At 44.6% G+C, this 20,922-nt stretch overlaps 1 protein-coding gene across 2 annotated transcripts in view; it reads right to left on the bottom strand.

The window, feature by feature from the left end:
• LOC110520060 (zinc finger protein 423) overlaps positions 1 to 19,954 on the bottom strand; it is a 146,939-nt gene extending 126,985 nt beyond the window's left edge. For both annotated transcript variants that reach the window (XM_036974568.2, XM_036974573.2), the window contains exon 1: positions 18,925 to 19,954. In XM_036974568.2, the coding sequence (XP_036830463.1) occupies positions 18,925 to 18,964 (40 nt within the window). In that variant the 5' untranslated portion in view covers positions 18,965 to 19,954. The remainder of the gene's footprint in view (positions 1 to 18,924) is intronic.
• Between the last annotated feature and the right edge of the window lie 968 nt (positions 19,955 to 20,922).

Below are 20,922 nucleotides of genomic sequence, written 5' to 3'. Positions count from 1 at the left end.
TTCTTATCGCGGGACTGTGACATCACCCCCCAGTCAGCCTATTGTGTGTTTTGACATGCATATTTCACTGTACAGTTTTACCTAATAATTGGGAATCAATGAAATGGGGTATCAGTCTACTCAATACCCAATATATTTTTTCCCAACGTCCTTAGCGTTATCAGACTCCAAAACATGCACGCAGTATTGGTTTTCCCCGGGAATAGTGTTTAATACACATAGGTTGATAATAAATGTGGCTCAATTCACAGATGTTTCAGAGTCCCGCAATAAGAGCTACGACACTAATTCTCTGGGTGTCACGGAGTAGACTGATACCTATGGATTGTGGATCAATGACAGACTGTACAGTGAAATAAATATGTCCCCAGTGCAATTCTAAAGTATAATACATCCAGGGTGATTTCAACAGATTTTTGTCAAATTAACAAATGACTGTCTTTTATATAACATTCTAACCTGGTTTAGCATGGCTTATTCAATTATGGCATAATTCTACTATTTGTATTAATTTGCATCACTATCAATGGCATACCTTTATTTTGAAGGCTAACTGCAAAGTCCACTATTGTGGTTAATACTTATTGTGGATAGCTTCACATAGATGGGTCTGGCCTCCATTAATCAAATAAGAACTGTCTTATAAATTAGGGTTATTTTAGATGATGACACCTAGCTATATAGTTAGCTAGCTAACTATAGCTACTGAAACAGATTATGTAGTTTTAATATCTTTTTGGGGAAGAACATTGTTTGCATCCATGAGCTAGCTAGCTTTTTTAAAATGACCAGCAATGTAGGTGCACGAGACAACTTTACCAGCATCATAGCATACGTATTGATAAATCATTGTGACATATAAAATACGTGTGATACTGTAATCAATGTCTAATAACTACGTAAAAAATGTATGAACGCGTTAAATTATTATGTCACGTGCAGTCATATTCAGGTCCTGATTGGTCAACAAGCTTATTTGACAAGTCAGTATTATTTGACGTGTTTCTTTTTTTGACATACAAAGACCCAAACAGCGTTCCATAGAAATCCTGGTTGTGAATGAAACGACTGAACAAATGAACAACAAAACAGCACAGCAAGTAAGTGAAATAAAAAGGTTTTGATAATGTTTTGCCGGTAATGGGGACATATGTCAATTCCAACAAAATAACTTTTTGGTCAGTGTGGTGTGTGTGTGTGTGTGTGTGTGTAACATTTATTTAACTAGGCAAGTCAGTTAAGAACAAATTCTTATTTACAATGACGGCCTACCCCGGCCAAACCCGGACGACATTGGGCCAATTGTGCGCCGCCCTATGGGACTCCCAATCACAGCCGGATGTGATACAGCCTGGATTCAAACCAGGGACTGTAGTGATGCCTCTTGCACTGAGATGCGGTGCCTTAGAGTGCTGCGTCCATGTGTGTGTGTTAACTATTTAACTGTCCTAGAGCGCTTAAAAGGCCACTAAAATGCTTAATATCGGTTATTGGTATCGTTTTTTTGGCAAGGAAAGTATTGGATATCGGTATCGGCCAAAAATGTCATATCGGTGCATCACTAGTACCGAGCACTGTTCATGTGAACCCTGAAGCCAGCGCCAGGTAGGGAGAGTGGGAGAGGAGTGGAGAGGGAGACTGCTAGACAGAGGCAGAGAGAGAATGTAAGGCAGGGGAAGTATATACAGACCACTTTATACAGTAGGTCCCTCCCCCGATTTTAAATTCCCTCAGAAACTCTGTGACATCATTAACCTACAGTAAAACAGCCCTGTGAGAGGAACGGGTGGTTTAATGACTCCAGCATGTTTCAATTGGTTACCTTGGATACCCTCGGTTTCCTACGCACACTGACCAGCCTTTGCCAAAACACACATCGAGGCTGTGAGAGAAATGGGAAACTGATACCTATAACTCAACAACCAGAAACTCACCACTGAGGTGTGGTTTAGCCCCTCTTTCACCAACTGGGACCATTTCCACAAACCATAACCTAAGTTCTAGATTGGGTGTACCCAGTATTGGTATAGGCTGATGAGAACTTCCTACCAGGTTCCTCTAGACTGTTCCACTTCAACAGTCCCCTCCCCTCTCGAAACACCTGTATGTTGAATGTTGAGCTGAGTATATGAGGCAGGTATAGATGGGTTAACGAGCTCCTAGCTCCCAAAGAGAGCACATTGTCTTTAGCAACATTGCAGGGGCAGGCACCTCTCCCTCCTGCTCTCGTTAAACTTTTATTTAAGAGGAGGGAGGAAAAAAACACAGATCCCCCCATGGGGCACACACAAACACACAAACCCAATCCTTGATACAATTTATTTCTATATTATTGAAATTCCTCTTCTGTTAATTGCTGCTGTGCTGGTTGGAGCGCGTGCTGCTATTTGCATTTCTGGGCCCTGTTAAACAGTGTTAAGCTGCAACATTATGTAGCTATGCCAGCGTTGCTGTCGGCAACACAGAAATCAGCGTAGCAGCGAATAGCACGAGGGTAGAGATCAAATGAGTCACTCTCGACGACATCACAAACAGAAAGCGTGAATTTACACGACAAGATCATGTACCCATGGGGGTGCTCTTTCTAAATGAGAGCTTCAATTTTTCCCTAGGAATGGCACCTCCACACAAAGCAAACAGGGTGCAAGGGACCTCAGGGCACACACCCAGACCCCCCTATCAGACAAAGAACCTACCACAGCCTGTTCATACGACCCCAAACACACACACAACTGTGCTCCTGTCTACCCAGGGGAGGGCCTTTCATTAACAAAGAGACTGCAGGTAAGGCAGCCTCAGTCTAGAGCCTTGTCCTTCTGTTAGCACACTGCAGAGTACGGTGCTATAGTGTTAGACACAGACAGAAAGACAGGCTGGAGAGAGATAAATGGCTGCTATATTATGCAGATCGGATAATGAACAATCTAACAGTAAGTGTGTGAGCTAGATGAGAGAGCGCTGCAGACCGAACCAGAGAGAGAGCGCAGCAGAGAGAGTGATTGATGGAGAGAAAGAGAGCACTGGAGAGAGAGTGGTAGAGGGGGAGAGAGAGCAAGTGGTCTCACCTGGGCCCAGCTCCACTGCAGCCGTCTGCAGGAGAGGTAGACACAGAATACCTAATGTGTGTGGAGTTGCTCCCCTGGCCAGGAGAGGAGGGCCGCACAGCCCTGCTGCTGGCCCCCGGCCATTCTGTCTGATTGTCTTTTACACTTAAGGGATAAAATCCTGCTCTCCCCCTCTCCCACTGGAAGCCATTAGCAGCCCCCCCATTTGCAGATGTGTGTGTGTTGTACAGAGCATGTGTGAGTGTATGAATGTCAATGCATCCGATAGTGTGTGTGAGTATACAGGCCTGCGTGTGTGTATGTGTGTACCAGAGAATGTGTATGCGTGGTTCTTTTAGAACAAAACTGCGCGCAACACCTTGGGAGCCTACCCGACAGGAAGCAGGAGTTTGTTGTGGTCCAGAGCAGAGCCCTGCTAGAGCCTCCGTCAGATCCCTTCATTAACATGGACGCTCACTGGATTCACAGACCCACCACCCAGGCCCTGCACCACCTTACCACAGCACGTACCCACCACACTACACAGCATCGCAACAAGCAGCTATGGTGCAGTCCACACACAATCAAGCCTCTTGTCCACAGAGCTACACACACACGCACACACACACACACACACACACACACACATATACACACACACACACACACCATTTGTAATCCCCATCCCATTGTACCTGAATGATGGCGGTTTCATCTCCACACATAAGGTGGAGCTCCATCACTATAAATGTGTAAAACAGACAGAGAGAAAAAGAGAGTGCCTCCCTCCTCATCCTCATAAGACAGAAACATGAAAGTTCTCTGTTCTCTTTTAAAAGCATTTGGGTGTTCACTTCACTTCAACTCACATACCAGGTCAGACTGGTATAATGCAAGCTGAACAAACCCAGGACAGACAGAACACTAACATCTAAGGGCTGCCTGACTATTTTGTGTGGCTGATTACTGTCCTTTTTACTAATGGTGCACTTGTGTCTTCTCAAACATAATGGTCCTGTATGACTGGTCCTCACACACGGCACTGAGTTATAGATATAGTTCTTCTATAGACATGGCAGAGGGAAAGACAGCAGGGCTTGGGTTTCAAGATAATTAATAAAAGATAAAAGCCTGGCTTGTTCTGCATGGCTTAATGGATTTTAATAGCTGGGAGAATGATGTGGACATGCACAGTGCAGTCTGCATCTGATGGACCAAACTCCCCTAGGGAGCAAGCAATGCTACTGACTGTACACATCTGCTCACACACACAGCCCTGCTCACCTGATCTGACACACACACACACACACACACACACACACACACACACACACACACACACACACACACACACACACACACAGCCCTGCTCACCTGATCTGACACACACACACAACAGCCCTGCTCACCTTATCTGAAACACACACACACACACATACATATACACACACACAGCTCTGCTCACCTAATCTGACACACACACACACACACACACACACACACACACACACACACACACACACACACACACACACACACACACACACACACACACACACACACACACACACACACACACACACAGACAGCCCTGCTCCCCTGATCTGACACACACACACACACAGCCCTGCTCAACTGACCTGACACACACACACACACACACAGCCCTGCTCACCTGATCTGACACACACACACAGCGCTGCTTAACTGAACACACACACACACACACACACACACACACACACACACACACACACACACAAATGCTCTCCCATTCTCCTACACACACATTCACTCATGAAACACTTATTCACTCTGCCTGTCTCACCCTCTCTCATCCTGTAACATACATACACAGTTGGGGATTAGGGCTTGGTGCTAGACTGTGTTCACTCTTGCGGCTCACTGCATCGTGCGGAGACACACAAACACACACAACTGGAATAAAAGAGGATTCCTCTGCCAGTGAAGAGAGCTGAACATCATTGTAGTCTTGACTAGAAGGACAGTAGCCAATGGCACGTTGTGATTTCCACAGGGAAAGACTAAACCAACTCACCACTAACAGAAAGACAACAACAACGAAGTCATAACTGAGAAAACATGCCATTCAAAACAAATATTTACAGAGCTAATGTCATTAATCACAGTGATGGGAGAGTAGAGGGCAGCCCATGGCTGTATGTGGTTCTGTGTATCTCAGTTGGTAGAGCATGGCACTTGAAACGCCAGGGTTGTGGGTTCGATTCCCAGGGGGGAACAATATGAAAATGTACATAAGACTGTCTGCTGAATGACTAAAATGTAAACGTGTGCAGCAGCCTGTGGCTTAGTTTATTATTCAACCATTTGTTTTAGCTAGCATGCGTACAACTTGAAAAAGCCATATATGCACATGAGTAAAATCATGGAGGATAACACAATAAAGTATGGGACTTATTTCCATTGTGGTCCTCTTGAGACAAGATGGCTAGGCAAGATCCAACATGGTCGAACACAGTATGACAGCTTCACCAGAACGCATGCAGGGCCACATTGTCAGCCCTACCTTCTCCTTGCTCCCCAAACCCCCATCAAATGGGCACAATGGCAGGGACGCCAATTCCCAGGGTGCTCCCCTGCGCAAGGGCGGGCTGAGAGAGGATCTCTCATTGGCTGGCTGTAGTGTCCCTCTGGTCTGTGGGGCACTGTGTTACCACTGACCAAGCGTGATGCCAATCTGCAGCCCAAGCCGTCCGGAGCTCTAACTTCAATGGCCTGTCCTCCAAGCCACCGCCATGAGACAGGGACAGAAGCTGATTAACCAAATTCTTTTATCAGTACTGAAACTGCTCTACAGCCCTAAAAACACAAACCATCACCACTGGCCAAAAAAACACAAATGGGTAAATGGGGAAAACAGCAGAGAGCTTAGATAGCACAGAGAAAGAACACAAATCCTGACGGGGCCCACAGCTCTGTCTCTCTCACAGAGGACATTGCGGCTCCAAAATCCTGCTGAGCCGTCCAGCTGCTACCCCCCACTAGCCCCCCCCCCCCCCCCCCCCCCCCCCCCCCCTTGTACCCCTACACCCCCTCTCTACAGGAGCAAGGGTTTATGGGTCTAGAGGCTGGAGAATGCCAGAGAACTGAAGGACAAGCAAGAATGGAAAGAGCTGTAGAGAGAGAGGAAGCGAGGATAGGGGTGGAAGAGCTGAGGATGGAAGTGTGGGTGGATGGCTACTAGCAGCGGTTGTGGGGTTTTAGGTTCTGTTTTCTCAGGCAGGTCTTGGCTGATGCCCTGGGGAGAACCTGGCTAGTTGGAGCCAAGCAGAGCTCTGTGAAGAGCAGGCCGTCTCCCTGGCTTGATCACTCACTCACTTTCTCTCTCTTGCCTGGAGCACGCAAGCAGCAGCACCCACGCCAAGACTCTGCCTTAGGCCCAGCTCTACAACTAGAGAAGCACTGGCAGAACCAACCCCAGACACAAATTGCCAGATACAGGCCTATGCCTTTTCTTCTCAGAGAGAGTCAATGGTGGAGCAGAATGCCTACTACACTCCTCCACAAAGCAGAGTTCCACAGCAGGACAGGATCCACCTGGCTGGTCTCTCAGGAGAGCTGAGTGGTGTCAGGTGTGGAAGGCTCTGATCACTCTGTTCACTGGTTCAAACAGAGACAAACACACAAGTGCACTAAACACGCTCTGTTAGTACAGGGTCTGAAACCACGGTCACGTGAGAGCTGGGATACTGGTGACTCAGTGGAAGGGAGAAAAGGGCCAAAGGGAAATGGAAGACGGTTTCCTTTAGATAGGCCCATTCTGTTGTTTCCACTCACAGGATAGGTCCTGTGTATTTATTTTCACACACACACACATTCCCTTTGTACACATGTCACACTCCTGGCTATGCTGTGACGTGTTTCTCGCTCTTCTCGCCAGCAGGCGTTTCCTGAGGAAAGCCCTGGTTGCAGTGTCAACTCTCCCCCTTCCTTTTGATTCTGTACCCTCTGCGCCTGGCTGCACCATCTTTGTCTCAGGCAGCTAAGGAATCCACACACTTCTCCTTAGACACAGCGCCAAGAGCTTATCAGCCGACAACAAATCCACCTCTCAACACCAAGAGAGCCACACTCAACTTTATATTTACACACACACACACACACACACACACACACACACACACACACACACACACACACACACACACACACACACACACACACACACACACACACACACACAGGCACCCTGACATGCACTCACATAAACACGTCTCCGTCATGTTAGGGAGCAGGCAACGGAGAAGATTAAAGGGCCTCTCGATCTTCAAATGTGTTTATTTTCTCAACTGTCAGAGCAGAGGGTGAAATGGTTTCAATATACCTCCAGCATGTACATAAAACACCAGAGAGAGAGGAAGAGAGAATGAAGGAGGGAGGGAGAGGGGCGTAGAAAGAAGGAATAGGAAAACGTGTGAAGACAAAAGCAGACATGATTAAATCACAAGGGCTGCCTCCCGCTGTCATTGAATGCGACACGGGTTCACAACAGAACCCACTGGGGGAGCGACGAAGTATTCACGTTCCAAACACTACACTATGATGCCGTTAGAAGGGGACGGGACAAAGAAAGAGAGAATTCTGTCCCTGCACCCCCACTAGCTCCCCATCCAAAAAGGCAGCATTTGACTGGTGACCTAGGAGGAGGAGGAGGAGGAGGAGGAGGAGGAAGGCCTCTCTGGATTAGAGACCCTCATGAGACCCTCCAGGAATAGATGTGCTGCACAGAGTTACACCAACACCAAACAATACTGTACCCTACTGCTCAGCTGCACCTACAGACAGAGAGACAGACGACACTCATAAAGACATGCACAGAGACAGGGAGAGACATTCACACAGAGAGACATATGCACATAGGTAGAGGGAAACAGACACACAGAGACACACAGACATGCAGAGACATACATACATGTAGAAAAACACAGACATGCAGAGAAACACAGACATGCAGAGAGACAGACACACGCACTTAGGGAGATACACACATTCACCGACCCCGAGATGCATACACACACACAGAAACACACAATGACAATGGCATCAGACTCACAGAGGACCCGGGGCTGCTTGGGAGAGAGAGGCAGAATGGGGACCCTTAATTGCCTTATCCTGTAGTACAGGCTGGGGAGTGCTTTTTGACTTGAGATTCCAATTTCACGCTAAGGCATTATTTAGTTTGATACAGACTTGATTAGGCATTACAGCAGGCCCCTTTCTGGAAGAGCTTTGTGGCGCTCATATCACTGGAGGACAGATTAACTCTGCAGTCACGCTCCTTCTGAGACCCGTCGCCTCACACTCCTCACACAGCCTGCTGCCGGTCTGCATGCTTGGCGTGGCATGGGAAGGTTCCTCTTATCCCAAAACACAAACACATTCAACGTTCACCAACACTAGTCTCCTCAATCACTGCCACTAAGTATAGCCAGATAGCCCATGCATAGAAAGGGAAAGGCTTACAGGTGAAGTTGAGGTAAAGGTGCATGAAACTATGCAAAACCCTAATAACTACCAACTACTACTCTTCAGTAGCATTCTCTCAACCAGCTTCACGAGGTAGTCACCTTGAATGCATTTCAATTAACAGGTGTGCCTTGTTAAAAGTACATTTGTGGAATTTATTTTCTGCTTAATGCATTTGAACCAATCAGTTGTGTTGTGACAAGGTAGGGGGGCTATACAGAAGATAGCCCTATTTGGTAAAAGATCAAGTCCATATTATGGCAAGGACAGCACAAATAAGCAAAGAGAAACGGCAGTCCATCATTACTTTAAGACATGAAGGTCAGTCAAAACGGAAAATTTCAGTCGAAAAAAACATCAAGCGCTATGATGAAAATGGCTCTCATGAGGATTGCCACAGCAAAGCAAGTAAGGGCTATTTGACCAAAAGGAGAGTGATGGAGTGCTACATCAGATGACTTGGCCTCCACAATCACCTGACAATTGAGATGGATTGGGAGGAGTTGAACTGCAGAGTGAAGGAAAAGCAGCCAACAAGTGCACAGCATATGTGGGAACTCCTTCAAGAATGTTGGAAAAGCATTCCAGGTGAAGCTGGTTGAGAGAATGCCAAGAGTGTGCAAAGCTGTCATCAGGGCAAAGGGTGGCTACTTTGAAGAACCTCAAACATAAAATATATTTTGATTTGTTTAACACTTTTTCCGTTACTACATGATTGCATATGTGTTATTTCATAGTTCTGTTGTCTTCACTATTAGTCTACAATGTAGAAAATAGTTTAAAAAAATAAAGAAAAACCCTTGAATGAGTAGGTGTGTCCAAACTTTAGACTGCTACTATATGTTTTGGGAAGAGGAGAGGATGGTCCCTGGACTGCCCATCAACACGGCTGGACCCGCAGGCTGAGACAGGCCTAGACTCTACATTTTTAAAGCAAAGATCCATCAACCAACACACAGGGCCCACAGTCCACAGCCCAGTCCTCTCACTCGGCTATCTCCTAGTCTCTTTCTGCAGACTCTCACTCCATCTCTTAGCCCCTGTTTGATGGTGACATTAAGCATTTATTAGGGGAAAGAAAAACAAGCAAGAAAAAACAGATTTTAGAATGTTCTCCTCTTTTGACTCCTTCCTTCACACACCTTTGTGTAGTCTGAGTGATGGACTCAAAAGCCTCTGAGACACTGACAATACAAAGCCAGCCCCAGAGTGGCACATTCTCAGATAGATGGTTCCAGTGCACAGTGCTAAACAGCCATCTCTTCATAGATGCTGCGTGGTTGGCTCAATCAACATTAAACTACAACTAAACATGCCCTATTAAACACAAACATCTCTAGCTCTCCCCTGGATACCTCTCTCGCACACATCTGCACCCCATTCTCCCACCCACTTCTTATCCTTAACTGACCTGCCGTCACTCATGGCCTTGGAGATAGAATAACAAAGAGCTGTGACTCGGAGCTGTGAGCAGAGGCCTCATCCTCATCTTCACACATAAACATATGGACTCAAGCCCTCCCTGTTTCCGGCCATCAACACATCCATTCACACACACCCACTATGTTTCGAGACCGTCATTTAGATCATTTAATTTGACTTTCAATATTTCTGTGTGAGAAAGGAGGGTGACATTGTGGGGGAGGGAAAGAGAGAGAGTGAACCTTTCCACAATCGCTCTCTTTCTCTCATGGGAACACCATCTGTAAGTAGCTCACCATTCAACAATGCATGTGTGTTAAGTGAGAATGCACCATAGACAAGACTGTAATAGGGAAATGAAAACTTATCAGATGTAAATGTAATTTACAATTGACTTGTGAAATTGAGAGCAACTTGTGAAATCAAGAGCGACTCGTTTCTTTCCAGCTCCTCACCCTGCTGTTTGCAAGGTGAATTCTTCTGGGCTCTGTAAGGGGTTCTCGCCTTCTGACAGAGGAACTGAATGAAAAGAAATAAGAAAAACACGAGTCCTTGACTAACATCAAGGACTAGGCATTCACAGAGGCCAGCATGAAGGAGGGCCATACAATAAGGGATAATTCTGTCTGAGCTTAAAAGTTTTATGTGGTGCGAGGTTTCAAGTGGGGATGAAGAGAAGCTGTATCACAGCACTATACTGCAAAACACAGAGGAAGAAGGTTCTTACTGTGATTAATGAGAAGCTGTATCACAGCACTATACTGCAAAACACAGAGGAAGAAGGTTCTTACTGTGATTAATGAGAAGCTGTATCACAGCACTATACTGCAAAACACAGAGGAAGACGGTTCTTACTGTGATTAATGAGAAGCTGTATCACAGCACTATACTGCAAAACACAGAGGAAGAAGGTTCTTACTGTGATTAATGAGAAGCTGTATCACAGCACTATACTGCAAAACACAGAGGAAGAAGGTTCTTACTGTGATTAATGAGAAGCTGTATCACAGCACTATACTGCAAAACACGGAGGAAGAAGGTTCTTACTGTGATTAATGAGAAGCTGTATCACAGCACTATACTGCAAAACACAGAGGAAGAAGGTTCTTACTGTGATTAATGAGAAGCTGTATCACAGCACTATACTGCAAAACACAGAGGAAGAAGGTTCTTACTGTGATTAATGAGAAGCTGTATCACAGCACTATACTGCAAAACACAGAGGAAGAAGGTTCTTACTGTGATTAATGAGAAGCTGTATCACAGCACTATACTGCAAAACACAGAGAAAGAAGGTTCTTACTGTGATGAATGAGAAGCTATATCACAGCACTATACTGCAAAACACAGAGAAAGAAGGTTCTTACTGTGATTAATGAGAAGCTGTATCACAGCACTATACTGCAAAACACAGAGCAGCGCTTTTCTCAAAACACAAATCTCATTTGTAAATTCTATTAAAGCTCAAAAGACAAAGAAACCTTGTTCAACAGCCTTTTAACCATGACTTCAGGTTATACAATAACAAAGTCCATGGTATGGTGGAAGCAAGCATTGTCATGCTGGGGGATGCAAGCAGGTAGCATTGTCTTAAAAGTCCAAGCAGCAGGACCAAGATATATTTTGGACCACTGAAAAACATTGAAAAGACTAGACTATGAAATGCTGTTCTGTTTTGTCTTCTTCCTAAATGTACTTTATGTTCAATGATTCAAAGAGCTCCTTAACAACCCAGCACAGCTAATATATACACACAGCCAAAGGCACTCAATCCATTGGAGTCATTTCTGTATGTTTTTAACTCAGTGTGTTTTTCAGGGGAAAGTTTTCAGGCACAGTGGAATCAATAGGTTGAGCCGAAGGACGCTCTTGGAGGATTTTTCCTGGTGCGTGCGTGGGCACAGTCAGTCTCCCATCTCTGACCCAGGACTGTTCCAGATACCTGCTCCTGCAGCTCTTTGAGACCCAAACTAGCCTGGAAGACGCCCTGGAACCAGTCCGGATTCAGACAGGATGGAGGAGCAAGGGCCTGGCCAGCAGGAGGCCTAGCTCCCCCTGGCCAGAGTTCAAGGCAGGCTGCAGGGGTCAACACAGGACCAAAGCTCTTCATTAGACTTCAGCATCAGGCCTCCTCCTCTCCTCCCCCCTCCCCAACAACCACCCTTTAATCATCAGAGCTGGGACGAGGAGCCTTCCGAGGGGGAGGCTGCCCGATAAATATATGCATCAGCCAGGTGTGGTGAAGGTGCTTAATTGCCCCCTTTGCTTATGTTTAATGTACAGCCTACGGAGACACCGTGGGGTCGAGGAGCAGCTGCCTAGAGAAAGCAGCATGAACACAGCCTCACTGACATCAGGGAGGGCCAAGGAGAGCAACCTGGTCTCAGAGCATTTCATGTTATTCTGTACGTAAATCCGAGAAACACCATTTAGTATGATATGCTACATTTTGTATGGTTACATAAGACAGATTGTTAATTAAGGCAAAAACTAAAGGTTGGGATGGATGTGTGCACATATAACGCAAACATCTAGCAACCCAAAGGTTGCGAGTTCGAACCTAATCACGCACAACTTTATCATTTTAGCTAATTAGCAACTTTTCAACTCCTTACTACTTTTTAGCTACTGCCCAACTACTTAGCATGTTAGATAACCCTTCACCTCGCCCTAACCTTAACCCTTTTAACTAATCGTTCCGCTAACCATAAACTTAACCCTAACTCCTAGCCTAGCTAACATTAGTGAGCTAGCTAACGTTAGCCACCTAGCTAGAATTTGTAACATATATGTTTTTGCAAATTCGTAACATATTGTACGTTTTGCAAATTTGGAACATATGATATGAATTGTAATTCGTAACATATCATACGAAATGTGTGATGGACATCCACAAATGAAAACATACCATACGAAGCGTAACATATCATACTAAATGGAGTATCTCGGATTTACTTGCAGAATTATACAACATGCTCTGAGACCAGACTGAGGAAAGAGGAGAGCAGCGGGGAAGCAAGGTGAGGAAGATGGGAATGGATGAAAGGAGGAGGAGACAAAATAGGAAGAAAAACTGAACATGAAGACCTCTGCCTACACTGTTGGATCAGACAAACAGCAGTTTTCTGCTAGTGCTGATCTGGCTCTTGCAGCTACCCTCCAGAAGGTTCATGGTTTTGGCCTTCTCTCTCTCTGAGGTCAGAGCAGAGCTGGGTCACAGCCCTCTGTACACATTGGAGACACTGCACTGACATTTACACACAAAACCCATTACTACACTCACATACTCACTGGCTCACAAAGGGCTGCGCTTGACATATCCCATTTACGGAGCCTGCACCGTGCTCAGGCGTTTAGGCTGGTTAACTCTGGGTGTCTGCCACAGATCAGCCTGGTTCAACATCAAACAACAGGTGGGCCATTCCAAATGTCCTCAGGTTAACATTGCACAATAAAGAACAGCTCACTACATTAAGCAAAATATGAAATCATATCTAATCTCACATTTGGCTTATAGGGTAGAGAGAATTGGCCGTTGTGATGCCCTGGTCCTGTACACACAATTTGCACAGGAAGGAGAAGATTTGAAAAAAATATTTCTGAACGCATTGTTCCAACACATTTTAATCCGCCCACTGCAGCAGCACAATCAGAGTTTCAGAGCGAGGGAACTCAGAGAGGACAGACTCCACAGGGAGGTACTGGTGGGGGAGCTGTGGTTGGCAGGCCAGGGGTAGAGGGGGTCGGGGGGAGCAGAGGAGCAGGAACCAACCACACAAACAGAATTAATAACAGAAGTCACCCTGGCGTTGCTGGCTCTTTAGAAAGGAAGCACAGAGCGGAGAGGGTCCTGAGCCGGCGGCGGTTCCGGCCCAGTAAGTCCAGAGTGCTGATAAACCCTGATGCTAAGCCGGTACAATGGCACAGCCTACGACTGAGCCCGTCCATTAAGACAGATCCTTCCATACACACTAGCAGGCAGGCTGCTGATAAGGAATTGTCATTGGCAGACACACTGGCCACAAGGGAGCTCACCCTAACTGGGCACGCGCACATCTCCACACCAGTAGGGTCTGCTGTAGAGCAAGACTACACTACATTACAGGAAGGAAGGAAGGATAATAAGCGATTGATTCTCAAGCAAAGTTTATTGTAAATTTTGGACCACTATAAGCAGGTTAATTAAATTTCCTATATCTAGGACTCTTATAAGTAGAGTGCACTGTACCTTTAAAAATATCCCCTTTCTCTTCTTGAAAAAGTGCAAAATGCATATAATATTGGGCAAACTAATAGGCTCTATAAAAAAAAGGCTACCGCTGTGGCTGAACAATGACCAATTACTTTTTTTGTCATATCAAAATACAAAGTACTAGACAAAATTGCTCTCCCTGCTGTGCAGTCAATGAACATTTTACAAAGGCTTAGAAAAATCTATTTTGAGGTTCACCTACCAATAACACAGGTCAACAGTCTTCTATACTTACAAATTGCAACAATTAATGGTAAAATACATTACATGCATGCCTGCTGCCAGTTAACAGAACACACAATGATAATATCATAATGTGAAAGTGACAGACCAGACTATGTATCATTCCCTGTCTTACACATAGACACACACGCACGTGCGCACACACACACAGAATAAAGACAGGGGAGCAGGCTCTTGACACTCAATCAGTCCTGTGGTAATTCACGTCACGTCACTGTTTTAGAACAGCCTATTGACCAATGAAACTTTGGCTATGCTGACAAAAACCTAGGTGACAATAAAAGAGCAATTGAATGTTGAAAACATGTGGTCTCAGGACAGCAGAGAGAGGGTAGAGGGATGTCAGGGATAGGCTTCATGCACACAGAGTTAAAAAATGCATGCAACAATTTCAAAGATTTTACTGAAATAATTCATATGAGGAAACCAGTCAATTTAAATAAATTACTTAGGCCCTAATCTATGGATGTCACATGACTGGGAATACAGATATGCATCTGTTGGTCACAGATCAAGGTAGGGGCATGGATCAGAAAATCAGTCAGTATCTGACGTGACCACCATTTGCCTCATGCAGCGCGACACATCTCTTTCACATAGAGTTGATCAGGCTGTTGATCGTGACTTGAGGAATGTTGTCCCAGTTCTCTTCAAAGTAGCTGAATATTGGCGGGAACTGGAACACGCTGTCGTACACGTTGATCCAGAGTATCCCATATATGCTCAATGGGTGACATGTCTGGTGAGTATGCAAGCCATGGAATAACTGGGACATTTTCAGCTTCAAGGAATTGTGTACAGATCCTTGCGACATGGGGCCGTACATGATCATGCTGAAACGTGAGGTGATGACGGTGGATGAATGGCCCGACAATGGGCCTCAGGATCTCAACATGGTATCTCTGTGCATTCAAATTGCCATTGATAAAATGCAATAGTGTTCATTATCCGTAGCTTATGCCTGTCCATACCATAACCCCACCACCATGGGGCACTCTGTTCACAATGTTGATATCAGCAAACTGCTCGACCACACGACGCTATACACATGGTCTGCGGTGGTGAGGCCAGTTGGACGTACTACCAAATTCTCTAAAACAACAATCGAGGCAACTTATGGTAGAGAAATTAACATTACATTTTCTAGCAACAGTTCTGGTGGACATTCCAGCAGTCAGCATGCCAATTGCACACTCCCTCAAAACTTTGAGACATCTGTGGCATTGTGTTGTGTGACAATGCCTGCACAAGGTGCATCTGTGTAATGATCATGCTGTTTAATCATCTTCTTGATATGCCACACCTGTCAGGTCAATGGATAATCTTGGCAAAAGAGAAATGCTCACTAACAGGGATGTAAACAAATTTGTGCACAAAGTTTGAGAGAAATAAGGTTTTTGTGCGTATGGAACTTTTTCTCCCTAATTTTGATCTTGTCTCATTGCTGCAACTCCCCAACGGGATCAGGAGGTAAAGTTTGAGTCATGAGTCCTCCAAAACATGACCCGCCAAACGGACAAGGAGTCGCTAGAGCGCGATGAGCCAAGTAAAGCCCCCCCGGCCAAACCCACCCCTAACCCGGATGACGCTGGGCCAATTGTACGCCACCCTATGGGACTCCAGATCACTGCTGGTTGTGATACAGCCCGGGATCAAATCCTGGTCTGTAGTGACGCCTCTAGCACTGGGATGCAGTGCCTTAGACTGCTGTGCCACTTGTGAGGACCTGGAACATTTCTGGGATGTTTTATTTCAGCTCATGAAACATGGGACCAGCACTTTACATGTTGCGTTTATATTTTTATTCTGTATATTTGAGTACCAACATTGTTGTTACATTGTGGTCAATTGCTTTGTCATTGCGTAGTAATGGACTTTAGCTTTTTGCTATTACAAACTATGCAATAAAATAAGTCCTTTTTCTTCTTGTATAATTAAATAAACTCTCAACTATTGCTATAAAATGTAATTGCAATTACTGAAGTGCAATGTCACATGTTAATACAATGTTGTTACTTAGGTAATTTAACTGTTACTACAAAGGTGTACAAGTAATTTAACAATCTAACCATAATGTAGATTGAGACATAACTCAACTGCAACATTTAAGTACTATTATGTCAACATAAAATGGACACACAAAATAATATCTAAACTACCGAATCCAGGGGAGACAGCCATTAAAGTCTTGGCCAGGTGAAGCTATCAATGGATTAAGATGTTTTTTTAAATTTCACTGCAATTTAGAAAAATGTTGAATTGATAGCTTGTGAAAACAGAGTAGTACTGGTGGAATTTGATGTGGAATGAGGTGGAAAAGCACAAGGGAGGTGGAGTGGAAATTATGCCTTTAGCCTTGGATCCCTACTCTCTCAGCTAGTCCTAGACAAGCCTTGTTCCAGCATCTCTTTCTCCCACATCACAGGTTAAAGGTCCAATTTGATTTGATTGACTATAAACAACATTGTGGAAAATAAATAAGTGCTCTCTCCCTCCCTTCCTGTCATCTGCACTCATTCCCGCTTAATGTCCTGTAAATGAAGAGGATTTATTCATGTGTAATTATCACTACATAATGCATGAAATACTCATGGGGATGGGGGAGATATGAAACAGAAATGCCCCGGCCAGGCACTCTACGCAAAGACACACATTAAAAAGGGATTAATGGGGATAAATAATATTTTGATAAGAAGCGCTCGCTCCCCTCTTTCCTCCATCCCTCCCCATTAATAAAAGAGCCAATCATAGATATTGACACAACCTCAATTAGCCATCTACAATTAGGATAGAAAATCCCCCCCAACAAAAACCACTGATAATAACAAGGATTGGTGGTTTCCACAATCCTTTTTTCATCTTGGACGTCTGACTGTCTGTGTGTAGCAAACTAGGAATAAATATGATTCTCAATGTGTTGTTTCTGCTTTGGCATCGACAGGCACTCTTTGGAGTTGAGTGAGCGAGCAGGTGAGAGACAACGGGACATGAAAAACACGAATAATCCCCGGTGAATGCCTTGAACCACTCTGCTGCTCACTCATAATTTGAGAACATGCCAGGCCGTGGGAAAGGTGTTGTGGGGTGATAGCAACAGAACACATCTTAGTTACACATAGAGCTGCTGTGCATCACTGACTAAGCAAAAGCTTTGTTTATTCAAAGCCACAAGCTGAAGCTGCTCAACACACTTAGGATACAAAACAGTACAAAGACTAGCCTTCTTTACCCTGCAGGGAAATTAGGATTACTTTCAGACGTGGAATATGTACTTGTAATCATTGTACTTCATCAATTTAAGAAATGGTTAAAATAATCAAGTGATCTCTTTCCCCACATTCAGCTTACATTATCTTTTTTCATGCTTTGAAACAGTGGATCCTTAGTACAGACAGATTATAAAGTGACCCGTATTTTCTAGTAAAAGTTAATTTGGGCATTTGGCTCATTTTGCCTCTGGCTGCGTTTACACAGGCATCCTGAGAGGTCATGACATCAATCTCTGGTGACTCAGAACCAGACCAGCCACTGTGGTCATCAACACAGCTTCAACTTGCCATTAGTCTTGGTGAACCAGTCACTACATTTACAGAGTGCATGCATTAAAACATATAATAATTTAAACAATGTAGTAGGCCTTATAATCCTTCCACTATAACCATTGCATATCGTTGCCATCAATTAGATAGAACAAAATGACTAATTGGGGGAGGGGTAACCTAATAATTCTGGACCACATGGCCACCCCATTGCCCATCTGGTTTCCATAGGCTGTGTTTACACAGACAGCTCAATTCGGATATTTTGCCAATAATTGACCATTCAGATCAGATCTTTTGCCAATGTTGGGCAAAAAAAATAATATTTGGGCTGCCTGTGTAAACGCAGCCAGAGGCAAAACGAGCCAAATGCCCAAATTAACTTTTACTAGAAAATACGGGTCACCAAGAAAATGGTCTATCAAGTAAAACACAAACCAATGTGCCCATGCATTTATCACCGTGATGGGAAAACAACATGTGCAAGATGTGGGCATGCATGGGCAGCAAACGGGTCACGTGGCACGGGTGACAATAATTACGCACACATCAACAATACTGGTGAGCAGTAGCTAATGAAACAAACACGTTGTAGTCTAGTCGGGTATTGAATGTGGTCCCATTTTACAATCGATTAAGTAATTAGCGGACCAGGGAACGCCTGAGTGACTATTGTAACAGTACAGAGAGTAGCCTATGATAGACCAGGTACATTTTCTATGATTTATTTTACTTTTAGTTGCTCAGGCTTTGTTTGGCAAAATATATATAATAAAGACAACATTTAAAACTATATTTAAATCTTTGAATTTCACAGTATTCGGCAAATGATGCCATGAAATATTATTATTGGTTATGCGTCTACTCGTGAGTATGTCTCCAGTCTCTCCATAAAATAAAATGTCAAAACACTTACCTTTTACGGAACGCGGTTTAGCCTGTTTTCGTCTAGACATCTCTGGGCTGATAGTATTTTCTTCTCGTGTAGATCTCTAATGCTTTGCGAATACAGTCATACAGATGGATACTTTAGCTGGCGTTTTTCACTTCTTTGCCTGTTGCAATGCGGCAACTTCAGACTCTGATAGTAGCCTATAATCCAGTTAAAATGAGGTAGGTGCAATTAAGAGCTGTGGAGAGGCGCATTGCCAGGATACTCTAGCAATTTAACTTCTTCAGCTGGACTCAACCTGTAGAATTGACGGAACAACTTGTCTTTCTCTCTGGGTCCGTAGCGACAGAATGCATCTTTTGTTCCTTTTATGTTCGTTGGCGACAGCGCGACTTTATCCGTAGAGTTTCAAGAGACAGCCAAAGCCAAATGACAGGCGTGCGATGCGGTAACACCTGATCGGCAGTTAGAAAGGTGCCAGCCACTACGTCCAAATAATGTGATTACCTGACTACACAATTCTAGATTTCTGTTCAAACAAGCTTTACATGTTTTATTTTTCCTCCTGTGCTTCTTGAGGTTGTTCTCGGAACTAAGTCGTTCTCCCTGATCTTGCGAACACCGAACCTCCCTCCTCCGTCCGTCCGTTATTTTTCAGAAGGTGACATGGGCAATGCAACCTTACCCAGCATTTTCTCCATTGGGGATTTGTTCAAATATCTCCCTTTGTAATTTCATTCATATACCCAGTGAAATGTTTGCGGTCGCTAGCCTCTTTCTCCCCTTTTCTTTGTCCTGACTCTGGTCTTCCCTCCGCCTCCCGATCCGACTACTGGCGGGGCTGCAGCGCAGACACACATAATAAAGCCAGGCTTGGCTGGAAATGTAGCTGTGTCCCAGCAGGAGGATGTGAGAGTAGGGTCCCGGCGGGGGAGCGCTCTGATCCCGCTGGGAGCACTGCACAGCCTGGGTTGAGCAGACAGAGCGAGCCAACAGCACCAAACCATGGTCAGCCATGGAAACTGCAGCTTAACTTTGAGCACAGATTGGGGAAAAAACACGGAGTTTAGAGGAACTCTGAAGAGCGCATGAAAAATACGGACTGGATTTGGTTTTAGTCCTTTAAATCTTAAATGTTTGCATGTGATGTTGAAATGCGTTTTCTAAAAGTAGCTGGTCGTGAAACGCATCCGTTTATTTCCATGCATAATTTCGATATTTATTATAAATTAATAATATTGACTATTATTTTGCCGTGCTTAACAGTGCAAAATGGCTTTTTAACGCACCTTAATACAAAGTCTGTCATTTCATTATTCAGAATGATTTTAAATGTGAAATAATGCGGTGTATTTCTGTGTTGTGTTTTCAAGGGGGTCTGGGCCCTCACCAATGGCTGTATGAATGGGCAAAGTCATCGATCACGTGACACCATTCATTCCTTATGTGAAGAATCAATGAGTGTGTGAGAGCGGTAAACCCAACGAAGCCGACTGTAGACGAAAGTCGGTCAGTGCAACAGCAGAAAGTCGGATACTGTAGTGCCTTCAAACTCAGCTTTGGACCTCGAAGCCAGCTCCACTGCATATTTACTCATTGTTCCCTTCTAATCAGGGGCGATTTGTAAAATTTAACCAGACAAGTCAGTTAAGAAAAACATCTTATTTACAATGACGTCCTACACCTGCCACACCCTATGGAACTCTCAATCACAGCCCGTAGTGATACAGCCTGGGTGTCTGTAGTGATGCCTCAAGCACTGAGATGCAGTGCCTTAGACCACTGTGCCACTCGGGAGCCCATTTAGACCTGGAACACCAGGTGGGTGCAATTAATTATCAGGTAGAAAACCATCCGGCTCCGGACCTCATAGGGTAAGAATTGAATACCCCTGCTGTAGTGGTTTTCCAACAGCAAAGCTCGGATGAAGATGGCAGTGTCAACATAGCTGTTATTGTTTATAAAATGTTGTCTGTGTAAATGTTGAAATAAACTGTCATATCACACACTCACAAACTGGAA

The sequence above is a fragment of the Oncorhynchus mykiss genome, chromosome 1, assembly GCF_057628025.1.
Source record: "Oncorhynchus mykiss isolate SJ-2025 chromosome 1, ASM5762802v1, whole genome shotgun sequence".
NCBI classification, from domain to species: Eukaryota; Metazoa; Chordata; class Actinopteri; order Salmoniformes; family Salmonidae; genus Oncorhynchus; species Oncorhynchus mykiss.
Note: the sequence above shows the minus strand (reverse complement) of the source record. Positions and strands in the feature narration are given on the sequence as shown.